We start from the raw sequence: 16,421 nt of genomic DNA, 5'->3' as shown, positions 1-16,421 counted from the left end.
CGTTGAGGGAAAAACGGACCTTGCATTGGCCAACCAAAAAAAAAGAAGGAAAAAGAGCTGTTTATTTCCGACTGGGGCTGGGGCTGTCACGGAGGCTGGGCTGGGGCTGGGGCTTTGGTCGGCAGATTTGGGGGAGGGGGGCAGTGTGCAGTCACCCCCTGCCAAATCTGGGCAACATTTAACATGGCGGCAGTACAATCACGAAACGGGCAAGTTACAGCGGCCCTCCCTAGCCTCCATAAAGGGTCCCCCACAACTGGGCTTGGCATGGCAGGGCAGAAGACAGGACCCGAGGGGGGGGGGCGGCAGGTGGCAACAGAACAGGGCAGGGGGCAGGGGGCAACAGAACAGTACGAAACAGGCCAGGACAGATCAGCAGGTGGGCCAGGGCGGAAATGCACAGGGTTGAAGAGCGCAGGACAGGAGACAGCAGGATAGGACAGGGCAGGAAATAGTGGCACAAGCCAAGGGAGTAGATGAAGGCATAGGGCAGGAAGCAACAGGAAGAGGAGGGTAAGGGAAGGGTTATGGGCTAAGTGGGCTGAGGGCCGCATAAGTTGAGATGTAGTTTGTCGTATAGGATAGGTTTTAAGTGCACATGGCAGGGTTTAGAGATGGCAGAGCAGATCAAAACAGAGACAACAGAGTGAATGACAGCACACCACAACACAGCACAACACAATGTGGCAGTGTTAAAATAAAACAAGATTTAGCTTAGAGACCATTTAAAAAGATGCTTCTTTCACTCCTAACGCAATTACATGCATGCGACTCGTGTCTTGCACGTCTTCGCTTGGCTCAACGACTTTTGCATACTATGCCGTTCGAGATACTGGTCGTTTTGGGCCGGCCCAGCTCTTTGAAGTACTTTTTGATGCTGTCCTTCGGTAAAGGTCTTCCTTCATATGGTGTTAATCGTCTTCAAACAGACAGTCAGCTGCCAGATTCTGCTAAGGGCGGCAGATTTGCATTTATTTTGCGGGGTTTCCGTGCATTGCGTGTTGTGTAGCGTTGGGTGCCCTTGATTGTGACCGGTGAGCTGTATGCACGCTATTGAATTCGACGGTAGGTCTTAAGTTGTGAGTGCGGAATCTTAATGCTGCCAAGCGAGTGGCTTAATCTTTTTTTAGAGGTAAAAGGTAAGCGTGTTTAGCCTGGAATTGGAGACGTTTCTTGCGAAGGTAGCTCTATGCACTTAAGTGCAGCGTCTCGATGCAGTCAATCGAGCAACGAAATCGATTTTGATGTTGTAAATAAGATGGGTGTGTCTTTGACCAGAATTGGAGACGTTCGTGCGATCGAAATTCGCATATTGTCCCTGAATGGATGGGATGACTGGGAAACCAGATCCTCTGGGTAGGAGTTGGGCTTTTGGTTTTTGGGCGCGTGGCATTTGGCAACAAGATTGAGACCGCATAGGTGTAGGCCACAGGCCAGTTCAAGTGCCAAACCCATTTTGCCTCTAGTTTAGAGGTTAAGATTTAAAATTGTGTTGGGAGGTGCCTTTAATTGTTTCAATTGGGAGCTTGCTTTTCATCTATGTGCCTTGGGAGAAGTATCTTCAGTATCATTGGTGTACCCTTCCTAATCCTATTTTAGAAAGAGTGCAAGTTCTCTTGGTTTCAGATCATGTTTGTTATTGTATCCTATTGGGAGATCCTTGATATATGCATTACTATTTAGGAGTTAATATCAGGCTCATTGTGAGTGTGTGTTTCAACTCAGTTGAGGCATGAGTTTCACCTCATGCCTTTTTATGCCTCACAGCTATTATCTTGCATGTTGCTGCTGCAGTGTTGTAGGTTTTGCCTTGCTTCACCGTTTCTTAGCACCAGTCAAGTCAATGTTTGATTCAAGTGTAAAAGGCTTAAATTATTGTCTCCCATCAAAACTTGCATTTTTCCAATTTTTGGGGGTATGTAATAATAAAAGAAGTTGGTGAAAGCTATAAAATGTTGTGTTCTTTGCTTGAAGCATGGCCAGTTTTATTCTGTCTGCAAATTTGTGTACAAATAATAGGAGCAAGGTAGACACAATTGCTTTATTTTGTTGCTTAGCCACTTTTCATGTCAGTGTGTGACATTGGGAGCAAATGTAGAATGCACTTCTATTTTGAGGACTTGCACATCACCCCATGCTCTGACTAGACATGGGACAATGAAAAAAATGTTATTATACTTTGCCAATATGTTTGTCTGCTGTTTCCAGGAGTTACTGTAGTGCAATCAAGATGGAGCTTGATATGAACAGAGTGGAGAGCAGAATCAAAAGCTACAAGTGGTGGCCCATAGAAGATGAACCAGGATGTGTATGTACAATAAAGAAGGTATGTGACGTGAGGCTGCACGTAATCTTTTTTGCATTGCCTAAGGTTATGTTTTACCAGCTATGCATGCAAAGGAAGACATTACCAATATCAGGTGATTAAAGTAAGATGTTTAGTGCATAGTTAGTCACATTGCCATGCTTATGGAATGTTGTCCCTGCACACTGGCATATTAAATGTTGTCATGACTGATGCTTTCTGTTTGAACATGTCTTGTGCTGTCTACAGTTCTGTGAGGTATTAACATCAAACTCCATCCAAAGATAGTGAAGCTAGTGTGTGTTGGCTGTCGTGTTTTTGCTGACAAGTGAATGCATAGTCTGAGCCCCTGGCACCAACAATGGTCATCCAACAATGCTGTGTAGAGATAGAATCATGCCAATCTGATTACAGGAGCATGTACCACAGCTTTTGCAGCAGGAGCATAGCTTTGTCATTGCACAGGGTAACTTTTGCTGCATTCGTGTGCTCTATCCACCTCTTGTCAGAACTAGAATCCTGAGATTTGCTTCATTCTGTTAATGTGTTTATCCAGTTGAGTAAGTGTGGCATTAGTTAACACCCACACAGAATGCATTCCTACCTGTATCTCTATCCCAACGCTCTGTATTGACCAAATTCACCCCAGAGAAGCACCCCCATGCCCCAACACCTGCAAGTTACTCTGACACCGACTGCCGACCTGACAACAGATGGCAGAGAGCGGCTTCTTCCACTGCGGCGGCGACGACGAGCCGGACCTCACGCGCTGCTTCGTATGCTTCAAGGAGATGGAAGGCTGGGAGGCTGAGGATAACCCCATGTAGGTGGCTAGCAACAGCACCACATGGGACCTGCTTCCCATGGTGTACCCCATGAGCTGCACTGGCATAGGGATGCTGTTGAGGAGGTATCTTGCCTGAAAAAGTACTGTGGTAGAAAGACCCCCAAAATTATTTGTTTGTAACCATGTCAACTGCTTTCTTGCACCCTGAGCAAATGCCTGGAGCCTGAATGGAAGGACTTGTGGATGGAGTAGGGATGTCAAAGCCCATTCATTGTCTGTTGAGTGGGCTTTGCATGTTATTAAGCTGCGATGTGCAGTTTGCTCACCATTGTCGTATCTCATTGGCATGCTACGTGGGCACTAGTGGCCTGTAACTGCCCATCCCCTCTCCCTGCTGCTCCTTGCTGGGACCTTGTGACTGCTGTCTTTGCTCACCCTGGACTCTGATCGCACGCTGCTCTTGGTACCACGCGCCTTTATCCCCTCTATCACTACAGAGCCGTCCGCTCGTGGTGTTGGCATTGAGGATTCGCGATGCACTCAGCTGCTGACGCTTAACGACGTCGCATGCCTCTCACCGTGGTAGGAAGGGTGGGCACCGCGGGGAATCAAACCCCGTACCTCTGGTTTCCCAGGTGCGCGGTTTAACTGTAACGCCACCGACCCGGTTGAGAGGCAGTCGACGCCACATAACCCCACCAGCTGAGGGCGTCGTAAAGCCCAAATGGCATACACCACCGGTACTCTGCCCCCACCCCCCCCCCCCTCCCCTCGTGACCGCGGCGTGACCGTCGCCCCGGGCGTGCAGGGGGGCGCGGTACCACACCAAGAAGTGCGCCCTCGCCAAGCTGGGCAAGCCCGCCTCGGAGCTGACCAAGGCCGAGATCGTGAAACTCATCAACTTCCAGCAGACGGAGCGGCTGGTGAGTTGAGTCTGTCGTTGTCTGTCCCTCTGATGGCGAACGCCCGGCCGGACTGCGGTGCGGGCCGCCGGTGGTGCCGCTGCGCGGTACAGCTGGCCGCCAGGCGGCAGGCGCGTCGCGTGGGCTAGCGAGGATTGCTTTGTTGTCGTACGGAAGAATAAAAAACATTGGATTTCGTTGAAATCTGACCTGATTTTCGGTGGCTCGTTGCTTTGTTCGTAACATTTTCCCGGCGTTTCTATGGTTTTCTTTGGCGTTAAGTGAAAGCCGGGCACGGGCCCAGCACCCGCCAAAGGACGCAGTTACGAGTCAGTGACTGGGGGGGGGGGGGGGGAGGGGGACATCTTGTGCTTTGCATCAGCACAGGACAGCGGAGGTATTTTTTGTATCATTCACTTCCATAGGGTGGCCGTAGGACCGGGTCGATGCGGTTTGGCACGTACGCCTTGATCTGACGGATTGCATGGCTTCTCGTTTGCCCTGTCCCCCAGTCTCCTGTAAGCTGTTGTGAGTCGTCCACCTCCTCTGTACGCAATACCGCTGAGATGCACGCAATGGCGAGGTTCCAGTGTGTGCCGCCTTCCGCGATCGACAGTACGCTCACGCGTCAGGCGTGGTACGCCAACGGACGTGTGCCGCTGCGTCACTCGCACTTACGTGCTTCCTTTCAACTTTCAAACGCTATCACATCCACGCATGTCATTTGCCGCGTCAAAGGGCGCGTGTTCGGCATTGGTCGGCGGCGCCGGCCGCGTCGCCGGCCTGGTCGCGCCTCGGCAGAGGTCGTCGCTGACGCGACGGCCGCCGTTGCAGCGGACGCTGAGCGAGCAGCGGGCGGCCGAGTTCCAGGAGCGCGCCGACGAGGTGCGCCGCCAGCTGGCCGCGCTCATCCGGCGACCCAAGAGGCGGCGCCACTGAGGCTTGGTCGGCCGGCCCGCCTGATCCCAGCTGACCGCGGATGATCTCAGCTGGGTTCAGTCGACCTCGCGCGACCCCGGCGGACCCTGGCTGGACCCGGCCGGCCCCGCCGTCTCTGAAGCCGGCTGGACGGTCCGCTGAAGTCGCTCGGCTGCGGTGGACGCAGCGGGCGGGCGCTGGCGGACTGTTCCCATGTCGGCCGCCTCAGCGGTCCCGTGGCTGGACTCCGGGGTCGGATGGACTCCTGCAGCGCGGAGCACCAGGCGGTGGAGAGCAGCTCGTGTGTGGGTCGTCTGCGGTGCGCCGCTAGCACCCGGCGGCGGAGCCGCGGGGCGGGTCCACCTGACCGACGGCTGGCCGCGGGGCGGGTCCATCCGACCGACGGCTGGCCGCGGGCGGGTCCATCCGACCGACGGCTGGCCGCGGGCGGGTCCATCTGACCGACGGCTGGCCGCGGGCGGGTCCATCCGACCGACGGCTGGCCGCGGGGCGGGTCTATCTGACCGACGGCTGGCCGCGGGCGGGTCCATCCGACCGATAGTGAAGCGACAGGACGAGGACGGGAGCCGTACCGAGCAGTCGCTGGGCCCGACTACCGCTCAGATGGTCGGGGACGCAAGACCTGCTAATGTAAACGGAAGGGCTGGGCGACCAGGCGTCGGGCCGCTTGACGTTCGTACATGTCTGTCTGTAGCATGCATGGGTCGGGAAGCTGATGTTCGCTGTCGCGTGGAGACGTTTGTTTTTCGTTGTCCTTACTTTCCACTGCTGTTTTAATCATGTGCTCTTTCGCTGTCTTTCACCACGTCTGTGCGATTTTTTTTTAAAGCAACGCGTCCTGGTTACTATTTCGTTTCCTTTATGGAGCATCGTGTGCGTATAGTACTTGGTTCATCGCGTTCGATCAGGAGATCGTTACTCAGTTGGCTAACAACACATACCTGAGCGCATCCAGTGAACAAATATTCTTAAATCTTACTATGCTGCTTTTGTCATCAGCGTTCATAAGACGCAGTATGCGTGCTTCCGAAAAATACTGTGGCGTAATTGTAGCGCTTGTTTTGTATCCTTTCTTTGTGCACCTACAGTACGCGCCCGTGATGACCTGGGCGATAGTCTCGTGTCATTGCCGGGGTAGCGGTGAGGTGGTGTAGAGCTGGTCGCCCGTTTCTGATACTCTGGAAGTATTCGAAATGGCGTGCAATTACAATACATTTTAGCTCCTCCGTTTGTGTGGAACCTTGCGACTCCTCCCTGCGAAGGAGAGAATATAAAGCCAGCAGGAAGAAACTAACTTCTTCCGTAACATTCTTAAGCTTCAACCTGGGTGTTAAAGCAATTTCACATCATGGAGGACGTCGCATGTCCGTTTGTAAGGATTGGCGCGAGCACCACACCATCACACTCCGGTCGTCCCAATCGCCCGACTGTATTGAGTACCAGCAGGCGCCGGAGGCAAGACGGGCGGTCGCCAGCCACTCTGCGGGCCGCGTTTCAATGACGTCACAGGTCACCATGACAACCATAGTGGGACGCCGTGGAACTGCCCCTGCCGGGCCGCCCCATCCCAGAGATTCGCAAGGTAGGCCGAGCCGGACGAGGAAAAGTGGCGGGGCTCTGCAAGACGCAGTATCGGTAGAGCTCTCCCCAAATACCCCGCCGCCGCTGGGGTGGCGACATCCCCTACCCAGTTAACATCTGAACGAAAAGTGACGCTGGTCATCTTCTGCCGCGTCTTTTTCAATGCACTACGGTTGATCGGTTTTAAAGCAAGCTTCGTGAAGCACAATGCCGATGTGAATCCGAACAGGGAGAAGTGACGTCACTCGGCTTTGTCCGCTGGCAGTACGGGGCAGGTGTGACGTCACCGGCCGTAGGGTGGTGGAGGACGCGCCCCTGGCAGGCCGCTGGGGGGCCGGAGGCGGCTCATCCGCGCACCAGCTGCACCAGTGCCTCCTTGTAGGGACCCGACGTCTCCCGCTGTAAGCACACGGACGCGGATGAAAACAGCGGCAGCGAATACACAATCTGGTCCGATGTCTGAATGGGCGGGTCCGAGAGGCAACACAACGAAACCACGAGATGTGTGGCATTTTCATTCAGGGGATTATTCGTCTGTACTTATACGCTATCTACCGGCATAACGACCAGTTGACACGGCAGTGGTTTTAGGGCAGTTCCACCACAATAATCAGACGGTCACCATGACAACCGTGGTGGACGCCATAGACCTGTCATAGCCATAGGCCATAGACGAAGCTACGCCCGGATCAAAAGCGCACCCAACGCATCTCGACGGACGGGAGGGTGTCCTCACAAATCAATGTTCGTGGAGTGATCCAGTGTCTTGTTTTGCTCACCTCACCGGAGCAGTCGACTGACGCACCTGTCTCACCCCGACAAACCGCTAGTGTCCTGTCCTGCTCACCTCACCGGAGCCGTCGACTGACGCACCTGTCTCACCTCAACAAGCCGCGACAGTGTCCTGGCCTGCTCACCTCAGTAGACAGTGTTTCAGTGTCCTTCCCGCCTATCTCAATAGACTGCTTGTGCCTAGTGTTCCAATCCGCTCATATCGACGAACTGTTCCGATGTTCTCCGCCGCCCACTTCGGTCGACTGCTCCATTGTCTTCCCCTTGCCACGTCCATTGAGTGCTCCAGTGTCCTTCCCTGCTCACTTCGATGGAATGGTCTAGTATTCTCCCCTACTCACGTCGATAAAGTGGTCCGGTGTCCTCCCCTACTCACGTCGATAAAGTGGTCCAGTGTCCTCCCTTACTCACGTCGATAAAGTGGTCCAGTTTCCTCCCCTCACCACGTCGATGGAGTGGTCCAGTGTCCTCCCCTCACCACGTCGATGGAGTGGTCCGGTGTCCTCCCCCACCACGTCGATAGAGTGGTCCAGTGTCCCCCCCCCCTCACCACGTTCATCCAGTGGTCCAGTGTCGTCCCGTGACCACTCCGATGGAGTGGTCTAGTGTCCTCCCCTACTCACGTCGATAGTGGTCCAGTGTCCTCCCCTCACCACGTCGATGGAGTGGCCCAGTGTCCTCCCCTCACCACGTTGATGGAGTGGTCCGGTGTCCTCCCCTCACCACGCCGATGGAGTGGTCCGGTGTCCCCCCTCACCACGTTCATCGAGCGGTCCAGTGTCCTCCCCTGATCACTCCGATGGAGTGGTCCAGTGTCCTCCCCTGTTCACGTCGATGGACTGCTCCAGTACTTCCCTGCTCACCCTGATGGAACCCTCCCGTCACGGGATCGAATGGAATGGAATCCCAGCTCACCTCGATCGAATGATCCAGTGTCTTGCCGTACGTGTTCAGGTACTTGGCCTTGATGTCGCCCAGGTCCAGTTCGCTTCGGGACAGCACGATACGGATGAGGGTCTTGTCGTCCGTGCCGGCGCCTTGCATGCTGTTGTACAGGATGTCCGAGTAGAACTGGATCTTGTCCTTGGCCACCTCCACTGAAAGAGGCGGCCAGAATTAACGAGAGTTGCCTTTGCGCCAGGCCAATGTTCGAACACTCTGGCACTATAGAATCGTTTCAACTCTGAGTGGGTGTGATGCAATTTCAGCATCAACATGATGGAAGAGTTGCTCCCTGTTCAGTAACTTGGTTCATGGCGAACGGCGTCTGGCGTTTCGGCCATCGTCGCGCCATCTGAGCCGTTCCTCTGCCACGCGGCTCTTGGCTACGACTGGAACAAGAACCGGAGTCCCGGCCAGGCTAGGACTCACGGATGATGAGGAGGGCCTGCTGGAAGCCGCCGCCGAGCTCAGACTCAATAGCCTCCTTCAGGGTCCTGCCGAGGGTGCCGGGGTCGGTTACGGGCGTTCACGCGGTCACACGGTCACGGACGCTCACGCAGACACGGGCGCTCACGCAGTCACGGGCGCTTGCGCAGTGACGGGCGCTCACAGAGTCACGGGCGCTCTGTTGTACTACGTTACAATTTGCGGCGAAAACATGTCATTCATAAAACTCATGTACTGATGTCTGGCGCACGCCCTCGGCTCCAATCAACATATTAACCAACGGCGTGATGCTATCAAAACATTTTTTGGAGATATTCCCTCACTTTTTGGAGATATTCTCGTACTCTTCGGCGATGGCCAGCAGCTGCGGCAGACTCTCGTGGGAGAAGAGCTGGCGGAACACGGCCTCGTTCGTGCCGAGCTTTTGTTCACCTGCGCGGCACAGAAAATGCCAGAGGCTCTGTCATCGGAGAGGGTTGCTACCAGACATGCGCCTGGGTCACAAGAGCGGATCCAGAATCGTATAGCGTTCCATGTTGAGTGGATCTTGGGATCTTTTTGTGGGCTCTTGGAACGTTTCTGGGTGCCGCAGTCACATTTCGGCACGAAAGACCAAAAGAAATAAATTAGCGCATTTCAGCAGTGGATGTCAATCAGGAAACACGGAAATCAGCGCTCGGTGGGGTCCTCGAATTAGTGGTGGATGTTTTGATGTGCCGCACATCTTGTGCGCATCCGATTTGTAATTTGAGAGCCACATGGGAATAAAGCTTGCATTTTACTCACGCATTTGGATTTCTTAATAAAGTTTCAGAATTCAAGTTTCCACCTTCAAACCTTTCAGACGCACGGCAGACAGCGCTGAATCAAGGAAGCCACCATTGTCACAGACACTGGTCGTCGCTGAAACCACCCACTGAGCACTCACCGGCGTTGTACAAGTCTTGCGCCTGCACCTTGGCCTTGTCGGAATCGGCATCGCTGACTTCGTTCCTGCTGCCGCTCAGCAGAGCCACCAGCAGCTTCTCCAGGTCGCCCTTCATGTCCTCCCTGATGTCCTCCTCCAGCGAGCTGTGGCACGCTGTAAGGCAGATGGGCAGATGTATCGGGCGGAAGCGGAGCCAGGACGCCGGATAGCGGGCCGGAGCGGCGCCCTCACGGATGTGCGTGTGTGCGTGATATTAACAACGGGGTGGTGCAGCAACAAAAGAGCGAGCGTGAGAGCTACGATTTAGCGCTAGAAAATTGCGAACATGCCTGAAAGCACGCAAATAACGATGAACTTGGGGGAGACTCTGGCAGCCAGTGTCTCAAAAATGTAACAACCGCGTCGACAAATATCAACACTAGCTATCCAGACTCGACGGGAACACAACAGCCTTATGCCACAGGACAGCATGATAACAAGATTGACGGAGGTGGTCACGTATTGACGAACAGCATCAGGACGGTATGTGTGTGTGTCAGGTGGGAGAGCGTGCGTGTCGCGGCCGCGTGTCGAGTTTGAGGCTTGGTTCGAACGTGGCATCCGGCCGAGGGTTCCGTCGTTCCTCACATCCGTCTGCGTGAGAGATACAACGGCAAACAGCCTGACGTCCTGAAACGTCGCTCAGGCCGCAAAACTATAAGGTGCATGGGTCTTACTTACACATGGGACTGTGTCATCTTACTGTGGTACGCCCTGCCCTGCCTGCCCTGCCCTGCCCTGCCTTGCCCTGCCCTGCCCTGCCCTGCCCTGCCCTGCCCTGCCCTGCCCTCTGCAGTGTCGGGCTCACGTACTCTTGGCGTAGACCTCCTGCAGCAGATGGAGCTCAGAGTTGTTGCGCGAGAGCAGAATCTCGTTCACGACCTTCTCCTTGGTGCCGAACCCCTTGAACGCTTTTTTGAGCTCGTGCGACAGGTACTCGAAGTAGGAGTACGTCAGTCCCATCATCAAGTCCTCCAGATCGCCGCCCAGCTCCTTCTGCAGGTCCTCGGCCAGGTCCTGTGGCATCAGGGGCGTCACGATCAGGATACTGGTGAATAGTTCAATACCTCCGATGCAGGTGCTAGCAGACAGCTAGCACCTGCAGCACCTTGTGTGGAGATCAATGACCGCGTTGGGTCGGGATTGCAGCATCGAATATTTGTCTTTCATTAGGGCAAATGTGCTATAGACGTGTTCGAATTTGAGCTACCTTCGGATTGACGTTCGAATTGAAGTTCGGATTAATGGTCGGATTGACGGTCGGATTGGCGTTCGGATTCACGGTCGGATTGACAGCCGGATTGGCGTTAGGATTGACGGTCGGATTGGCGTTTGGATTGACGGTCGGACGGGCGTTTCTGAAGCGCTTAGGGAAATGAACCTATCGTCATGCTGATCTTTTGCTCCGTACGAAGCTGGGAAACATTGCTTACAGTGATCAGTCCACAAGACCATGTCGACGCTAATCGAGCCGAGCAAAGACCAAACATGGCGGTAAGCCGATGGCACCGCTGTACACCTTCAGGCAATCACGAGCACACCATGAGGAGCACCAATCGGATAAAATGATGCGCTAAAACATGGGCTCTGGATTCAAAATACGCAAGCCGTTGTACATGCGAGACGGACAAAGCGGTCACACTCATACAAACTCACATTAATCTCAAACTCAGCTTGAACTCGGCAAAACCTCAAACTCAGCTCGCCCTCAACAAAACCCCAAACTCAGCTCGGACTCAGCAGAAACTCAACCTCAACTCGGACTCGGCAAAACCTCAAACTCGCTTGCACTCAGCAAAACCTAAACCTCAGCTCGGGCTCTGCGAAATATCGACTCCGCTCTGTCCCGAACCAGCGGTAGCACGATGCCATCAGTACGCACCCGACCGAACTCGCGTTTGTAGGCCTGAGTGATTTCCTCGCGCTGTTTGAAGCAGCGTTTGGCCAGGATGTCCACGATTGGGCCCTCCTCGGTGCCCATGCCCTTCATCGCCTCCCTGTGAACGTCGCAGGGCGCTAGGTCAAACACATGTCATGATAGAGAGCGTGGCTCCCGTGGGAGTCGCTGGCTGGCACGTGGGCTCATCACTGATGCGTGAACACGTGAGCTGCTGCTGTCATTTGAGAGTAGTGTGCGGCATATATATGCTTACCGCACAGCTAGGCGTGCGCTTCAGTTTGACCGTGAAAATAGATCTACTGGTACAGCACATATGACCGTCAAGTGATATCTGCAGGTGCTTTTTGGCACTCGGTTCAACGTGGTTCCTTCATTTCCATAAATACTTGAAAACCACTTCCTCGACAATTCAGTATGAAAGTGCTGACATAAACGTGAAACGGCGCATGAACAAGGCATGTGCATGACGCCGCGCGTAAAAAGGTGCTGGGCACTGGTAGCAATGCAAAAACAGTTCACGCAAACGCCATTATTGGCTTATATTCATATAGGTACGGTTAACTGAAGGCGTTGGGCCTGCAGTAGCGACCCAAACTCGTCTGGTGACGTCACATCCGCGCCGGTGACGTCACGCGGGCGCCGGCCAGGCTGCGCTTACTTGAGGACTCGAGCATCCTCCTCGGCGTTGAAGTTCTCGCTGGGCCTCACGGTGGGAGAGTACTGAAAGACACCGCGCGGCCAGTGAGCGGGTGACACGCTGGAGCCGATGAACGGCGACAGCCAGAGCTACGACCGGCTCACACGAGCAAACGATGCTTTTCTAGTACGCTGCTGCCGGATAATTGTCGAGGCTATTCGTGAGAGTGCATCCACGAATATGCAGGGAATATAACGCGGTCAATGTTTGTTTCCCATCGTTGGTTAAGCCGCGTGGTTGTTGTAGTCCATTGGGGACCCGCTGGCTGTTCTGTGGAGGTCGGGCTTGGATGCACTGTCGGCTGCTTTTTAGGCGCTCGTTTGTAATCAATGCACGATTGCGGCGGTAATGACAACAGTTCTCACTCGCGTTCTACGAAGGGCGAAATTCATGCAGTACGTCTACGGTGAACTTAACTTTAAATCACTTCACCGCTTTGCCGATCAAACAGAGGCCGGGACAGAGGTCAGTGAGCATCGTCAGCACTCAGCCCATCTGAGGGTACAGCTCAATTACCCATCGCACATGCTGAGCGGTGGCGCCCCCCCCCCCCCCCCCCCCCCACCCCACCCCCGCATGGGGCAGTGGGTGCACAGTCAAAACTGCTTCATTAGCGCGCATGTAACCAGTGCCCGCCGTCAAGCTACGGCCTGCTGCCGCGACTTCCCATGCATGCAGGCATGACCATCCGTGCCACGCTTAACCGAAGAGTTTCATTTGCTAGCGCTCTGTTGCTGTCCTTTCCCAAAGGTCACACTATGTCATGGCACAATCCTAGCGGCTCGGCAGTTCGCTTTGATGCACAACCTCGGATAGGGTACGTAGCGGACGTGGCCGTGTCACTGTCCCCTCCCTCTCCCCTTCAACCCGGGTGAGCAGACCGGCTCAATTCGTGCAAACTTGGCCGGATTGACGGCCAATCGCGGCGTGGCCGGGCGTCTTTGATATGACGTCACGGCTAACATCAGCCAGCTGCAGCCTCACGGAATTGGCACGCTGCCAGCACGGCACCGCCGGCCGTTAGTTCGTGGGAAACACGCTGGGACCGGTTACACGCAGTGGCAGGGAGCTTCGCGCGGCAGGCGTGGCGCGGGCGCACTGCTCGTCGCCGAGCCTGCGCGGCGCGCCGCGGTCGGGCGCCTAGTAAGAGGAGAGGACACCCGAAGAACACCCACGGTTACAAAGCTACATTAACGTGCAATGGACGGAGGGTAAATCGTCCGGAACAGACGGGTTGGGTCGACAAGTGCCGGGCCAGTTCGTCAAATGGTGCCACCGCACAAAAACAAAACTTAGAGCTATCTAGAAGATAACACTGACATCCAGAATGTTTTAAGTTACATATCGTTGTTCCTCTGCTCGAGGCCAATCCATCAAATTACCATGTATTGGCCATCGAGGTACCACTCATCGAGGTACCATCTTCAAAACTGTCAACTCGGCTGCTACGTGGGGTCGCCTTGCAATTTTTGGAGCTGGCAACATCGAACCCTGCTGAAAAATTGCCCCGGTGACCATTATCGGTCGTTTTCCGATCGCACCCGACCATATGGATTCACAGATGGCAAGCCTTCCGCATGTCATGCCCTTTCGCCCTGCACGGCAACAGAGGCCAATTTTGCTTCGAGTTGATGACGGTTGCTCTTGCGACACACCATCTGCGGCCGCCGGCGCCCAGCTGCCGCCTGGCACCGACAGGCGGCCGGGAACGGGTGGGGCCGCGGGGTGACGCATACCTGAATCAGCCTCACGGATTCGCGGGAGCGGGGCCGGGGAGAGGCGGGGGCGGACGCGGGGCGGACGAGGGGGCGGGGGCGAGGGCGGGCGGACACAGGGCGGACGTGGGGGTGGACGCGGGGGCGGACGCGGACGCGGGGGCGCACGCGCGTGCAGCGACCGGCGCGGCGTCCGTCACGTTCAGTTCCGACGGCGTGGTCGCTTGGACGGAGCAGAGCCCGTGGAGCCACACCGAGTCGATCGAGCACAGCTTGGCGGTCGTCAAGGAACGCTGCAACGCTCCAAACATTCGTCCGCCAATTCAGTCCCCTTTTGACGGCCAGGTGCGCATTGAAAACCGAAAACAGTTGCAGTGATACCCTAACGCTTTCTTAATTAACTGTTCATCGTTCAAAAATACGTTTTTACCGTTTGTCTTAAGTTGGGCACTGTCGACCCCATTATGCTACGGTGAATTCGCCCGGACCCAAGGAACAATAAATGTGCTGTTACACTCTTTCCTCGTCCCCATCCATGCGGTGATAGTCAATATATGCACGTGATTTGAACAAATCACCCTCGCACGTCGGCTTTGGGGCCGCTTGCCCAGCTCTAAAGCCGTAGCCGACGCCCGCCGCCCCGCCGCCGCCTCCCCGTTCCCGCGTTTTTTTTCCGTACTGTTCGCGCGTCGGCGGCGGGAAGGGCGGCCATGCAAGGTCGTCGACCTGCGCCCCGCCGCGGCGCCGCGCCAGACTCGGTAAAATATGCGGCCCCGGGTGGCTGCGGTCGGCCGGCACGTGGGCGGCGGCGGCGCACTTTGACCAGGGGGTGGCGGCGAACTTTGATGAGATGGAATCGGCGCGCGGGCCTCAGCTGCGTGGTACGCCCAGCTGCTGACCGGTCGGGAAGGGCTGGCCGCGGTACTGAGCACGCGTCCAGATGGGCTCGGGCCTCGCACGGCGCTCAGGAAACTCCAAGTACGGTGGTGAAGCCAACGGGTTAACGGGAAATTGCAACGTCTGCAGCTACTGTGGTTCATTAGAGTTCCAAGTTTCACATACTCTGGACACGTCTCCTGATAGTTATCAACCGGTCTGTCACGCACAACGGGCTGGATCGTAAGTATCGAGTTTTCAACCCTACTCAGTGTTATTAAAAAAACACGCAAATTTGGCGTTTCCGTCGACGTCGACCTGAGTCGTCGACGTTGATGTTTTCACGTCACATGCATGTCAGTTCGACGGTTCCGTTCGTGGGCACTGCGCCGCCGGTGCTGCCACCTGTGGAGCAGTCTGCCACACACGCACCGGTCGCCCGGAGCCGTCGCAAAAGCCGGCGATGGCGGGCCGGCCTGCATTCCTGGCCTGGCCGGCCGGCCGGCACGGGGGGTGGGGCACGTAACCAGCCGGCGGAGGGGCGGGGCACACCTCGACAGCCGGCCGCAGCCGACAGTGCGCCGGTGAACGAATCAGCTGAGAGTGTTATGACACAACTGGCTGTCTTGGTGAAGTGATGAGGGAGAGCAGGACTGCCTGCAGAGGCGATGCGGTAGCTGAGAGAAGAGATTAACCCGTTCGGTATCTACCGGCAGCAAATACGCCGGCACTGCGCCAGCGGACCGTGCACTCGTCGTGAGGCGATAAGATGCACTTAGCCGGTATCATGCACTTGCGCAATGCAGCTCAACTGCACTGCATGCTATAGAGACCAGCGACTGAACAGGAAAGCAGCTGAGATCGGTGACACAAAGAGGTTCATAACCTACGGGACACGTGGCGGTCCCCATAAAGACACACGTTTCAAATAATGTTAAGGCCACCAGACAGGGCGATATTACTTGGCCAACTGATACCTAGTCCTTGAACAGTGCTCCTGCTCCACTTCAACTTATCGCCAGGTGCAAAAAGCACCGACCCCAGCACAATGCAGGCACCAGCCCGAGCCCCTCCCATTTCACTACCTTATCACCCGGCGTCCCAGGACCGCGGCGCGACCCCTGACAGAACCCATGGCCTCCAGACCTGCAGTCGGCCCAGGTCTGCCAGCAGGGCTCACGGCAGGGAGGGGGCGTGACTCACCACCATAGCTGCTGTTGGGGACGCCTGACGCTGGCACCGGTGCACGAGGGAGCTGCGACTGGGAGGCCCGGCGCGCGCGCCGCTCGCTCCACCCCGAGCCGGACGAGTACTTTAGAGGTGGGCAAGACCGCTATAGCATGTGGATTGTGAGCGAACGTCGGCTTCAGACTTCACCGTCAGGGCTGATGATCGGAGTACGCAGCGTGTTTATGAAGCGCGGGGTTTATGTTTGCATGCAAAGCGGGTTTATGACTTCACAGGGGTTTGCAGGGGGTGTGTTCGTCGATCTGGGATATGACCGATGCCACTGCCAATCCCCGGTGCGTGCAGCGCCCACGGTGGTAACCTTCATTTTAGGGAGCAGCCAG

General features: G+C 55.7%; 2 protein-coding genes across 2 annotated transcripts; one reads left to right on the top strand and one right to left on the bottom strand.

Moving 5' to 3' along the window:
• Positions 1-968: 968 nt before the first annotated feature.
• Positions 969-4,861, top strand: LOC119113400 (baculoviral IAP repeat-containing protein 5-like; the record flags this gene model as incomplete). Its single annotated transcript, XM_037237721.1, has 5 exons — positions 969-1,034; positions 2,209-2,326; positions 3,019-3,128; positions 3,901-4,015; positions 4,829-4,861. Coding segments are annotated over exons 2-5 (354 nt in total), but the record flags the coding sequence as incomplete, so codon positions are not given.
• Positions 4,862-6,391: 1,530 nt separating this feature from the next.
• Positions 6,392-16,145, bottom strand: LOC119113929 (annexin A8). The gene is made up of 9 exons (XM_037238162.1): positions 16,054-16,145; positions 12,221-12,282; positions 11,545-11,659; positions 10,475-10,679; positions 9,624-9,776; positions 9,019-9,127; positions 8,678-8,742; positions 8,222-8,403; positions 6,392-6,913 (listed from the first exon to the last, which is right to left on the bottom strand). Exons 1-9 carry the CDS (start codon positions 16,057-16,059, stop codon positions 6,860-6,862), a joined length of 951 nt encoding a protein of 316 aa, XP_037094057.1. The 5' UTR covers positions 16,060-16,145; the 3' UTR covers positions 6,392-6,859.
• Between the last annotated feature and the right edge of the window lie 276 nt (positions 16,146-16,421).

The sequence above is a fragment of the Pollicipes pollicipes genome, unplaced genomic scaffold (genome assembly GCF_011947565.3).
Source record: "Pollicipes pollicipes isolate AB1234 unplaced genomic scaffold, Ppol_2.1 Scaffold_7262;HRSCAF=8765_pilon_pilon_pilon, whole genome shotgun sequence".
In the NCBI taxonomy this organism is placed as follows: Eukaryota; Metazoa; Arthropoda; class Thecostraca; order Pollicipedomorpha; family Pollicipedidae; genus Pollicipes; species Pollicipes pollicipes.
The sequence above is the reverse complement of the archived record's forward strand: the minus strand, read 5'-3'. Positions and strand labels throughout refer to the sequence as shown.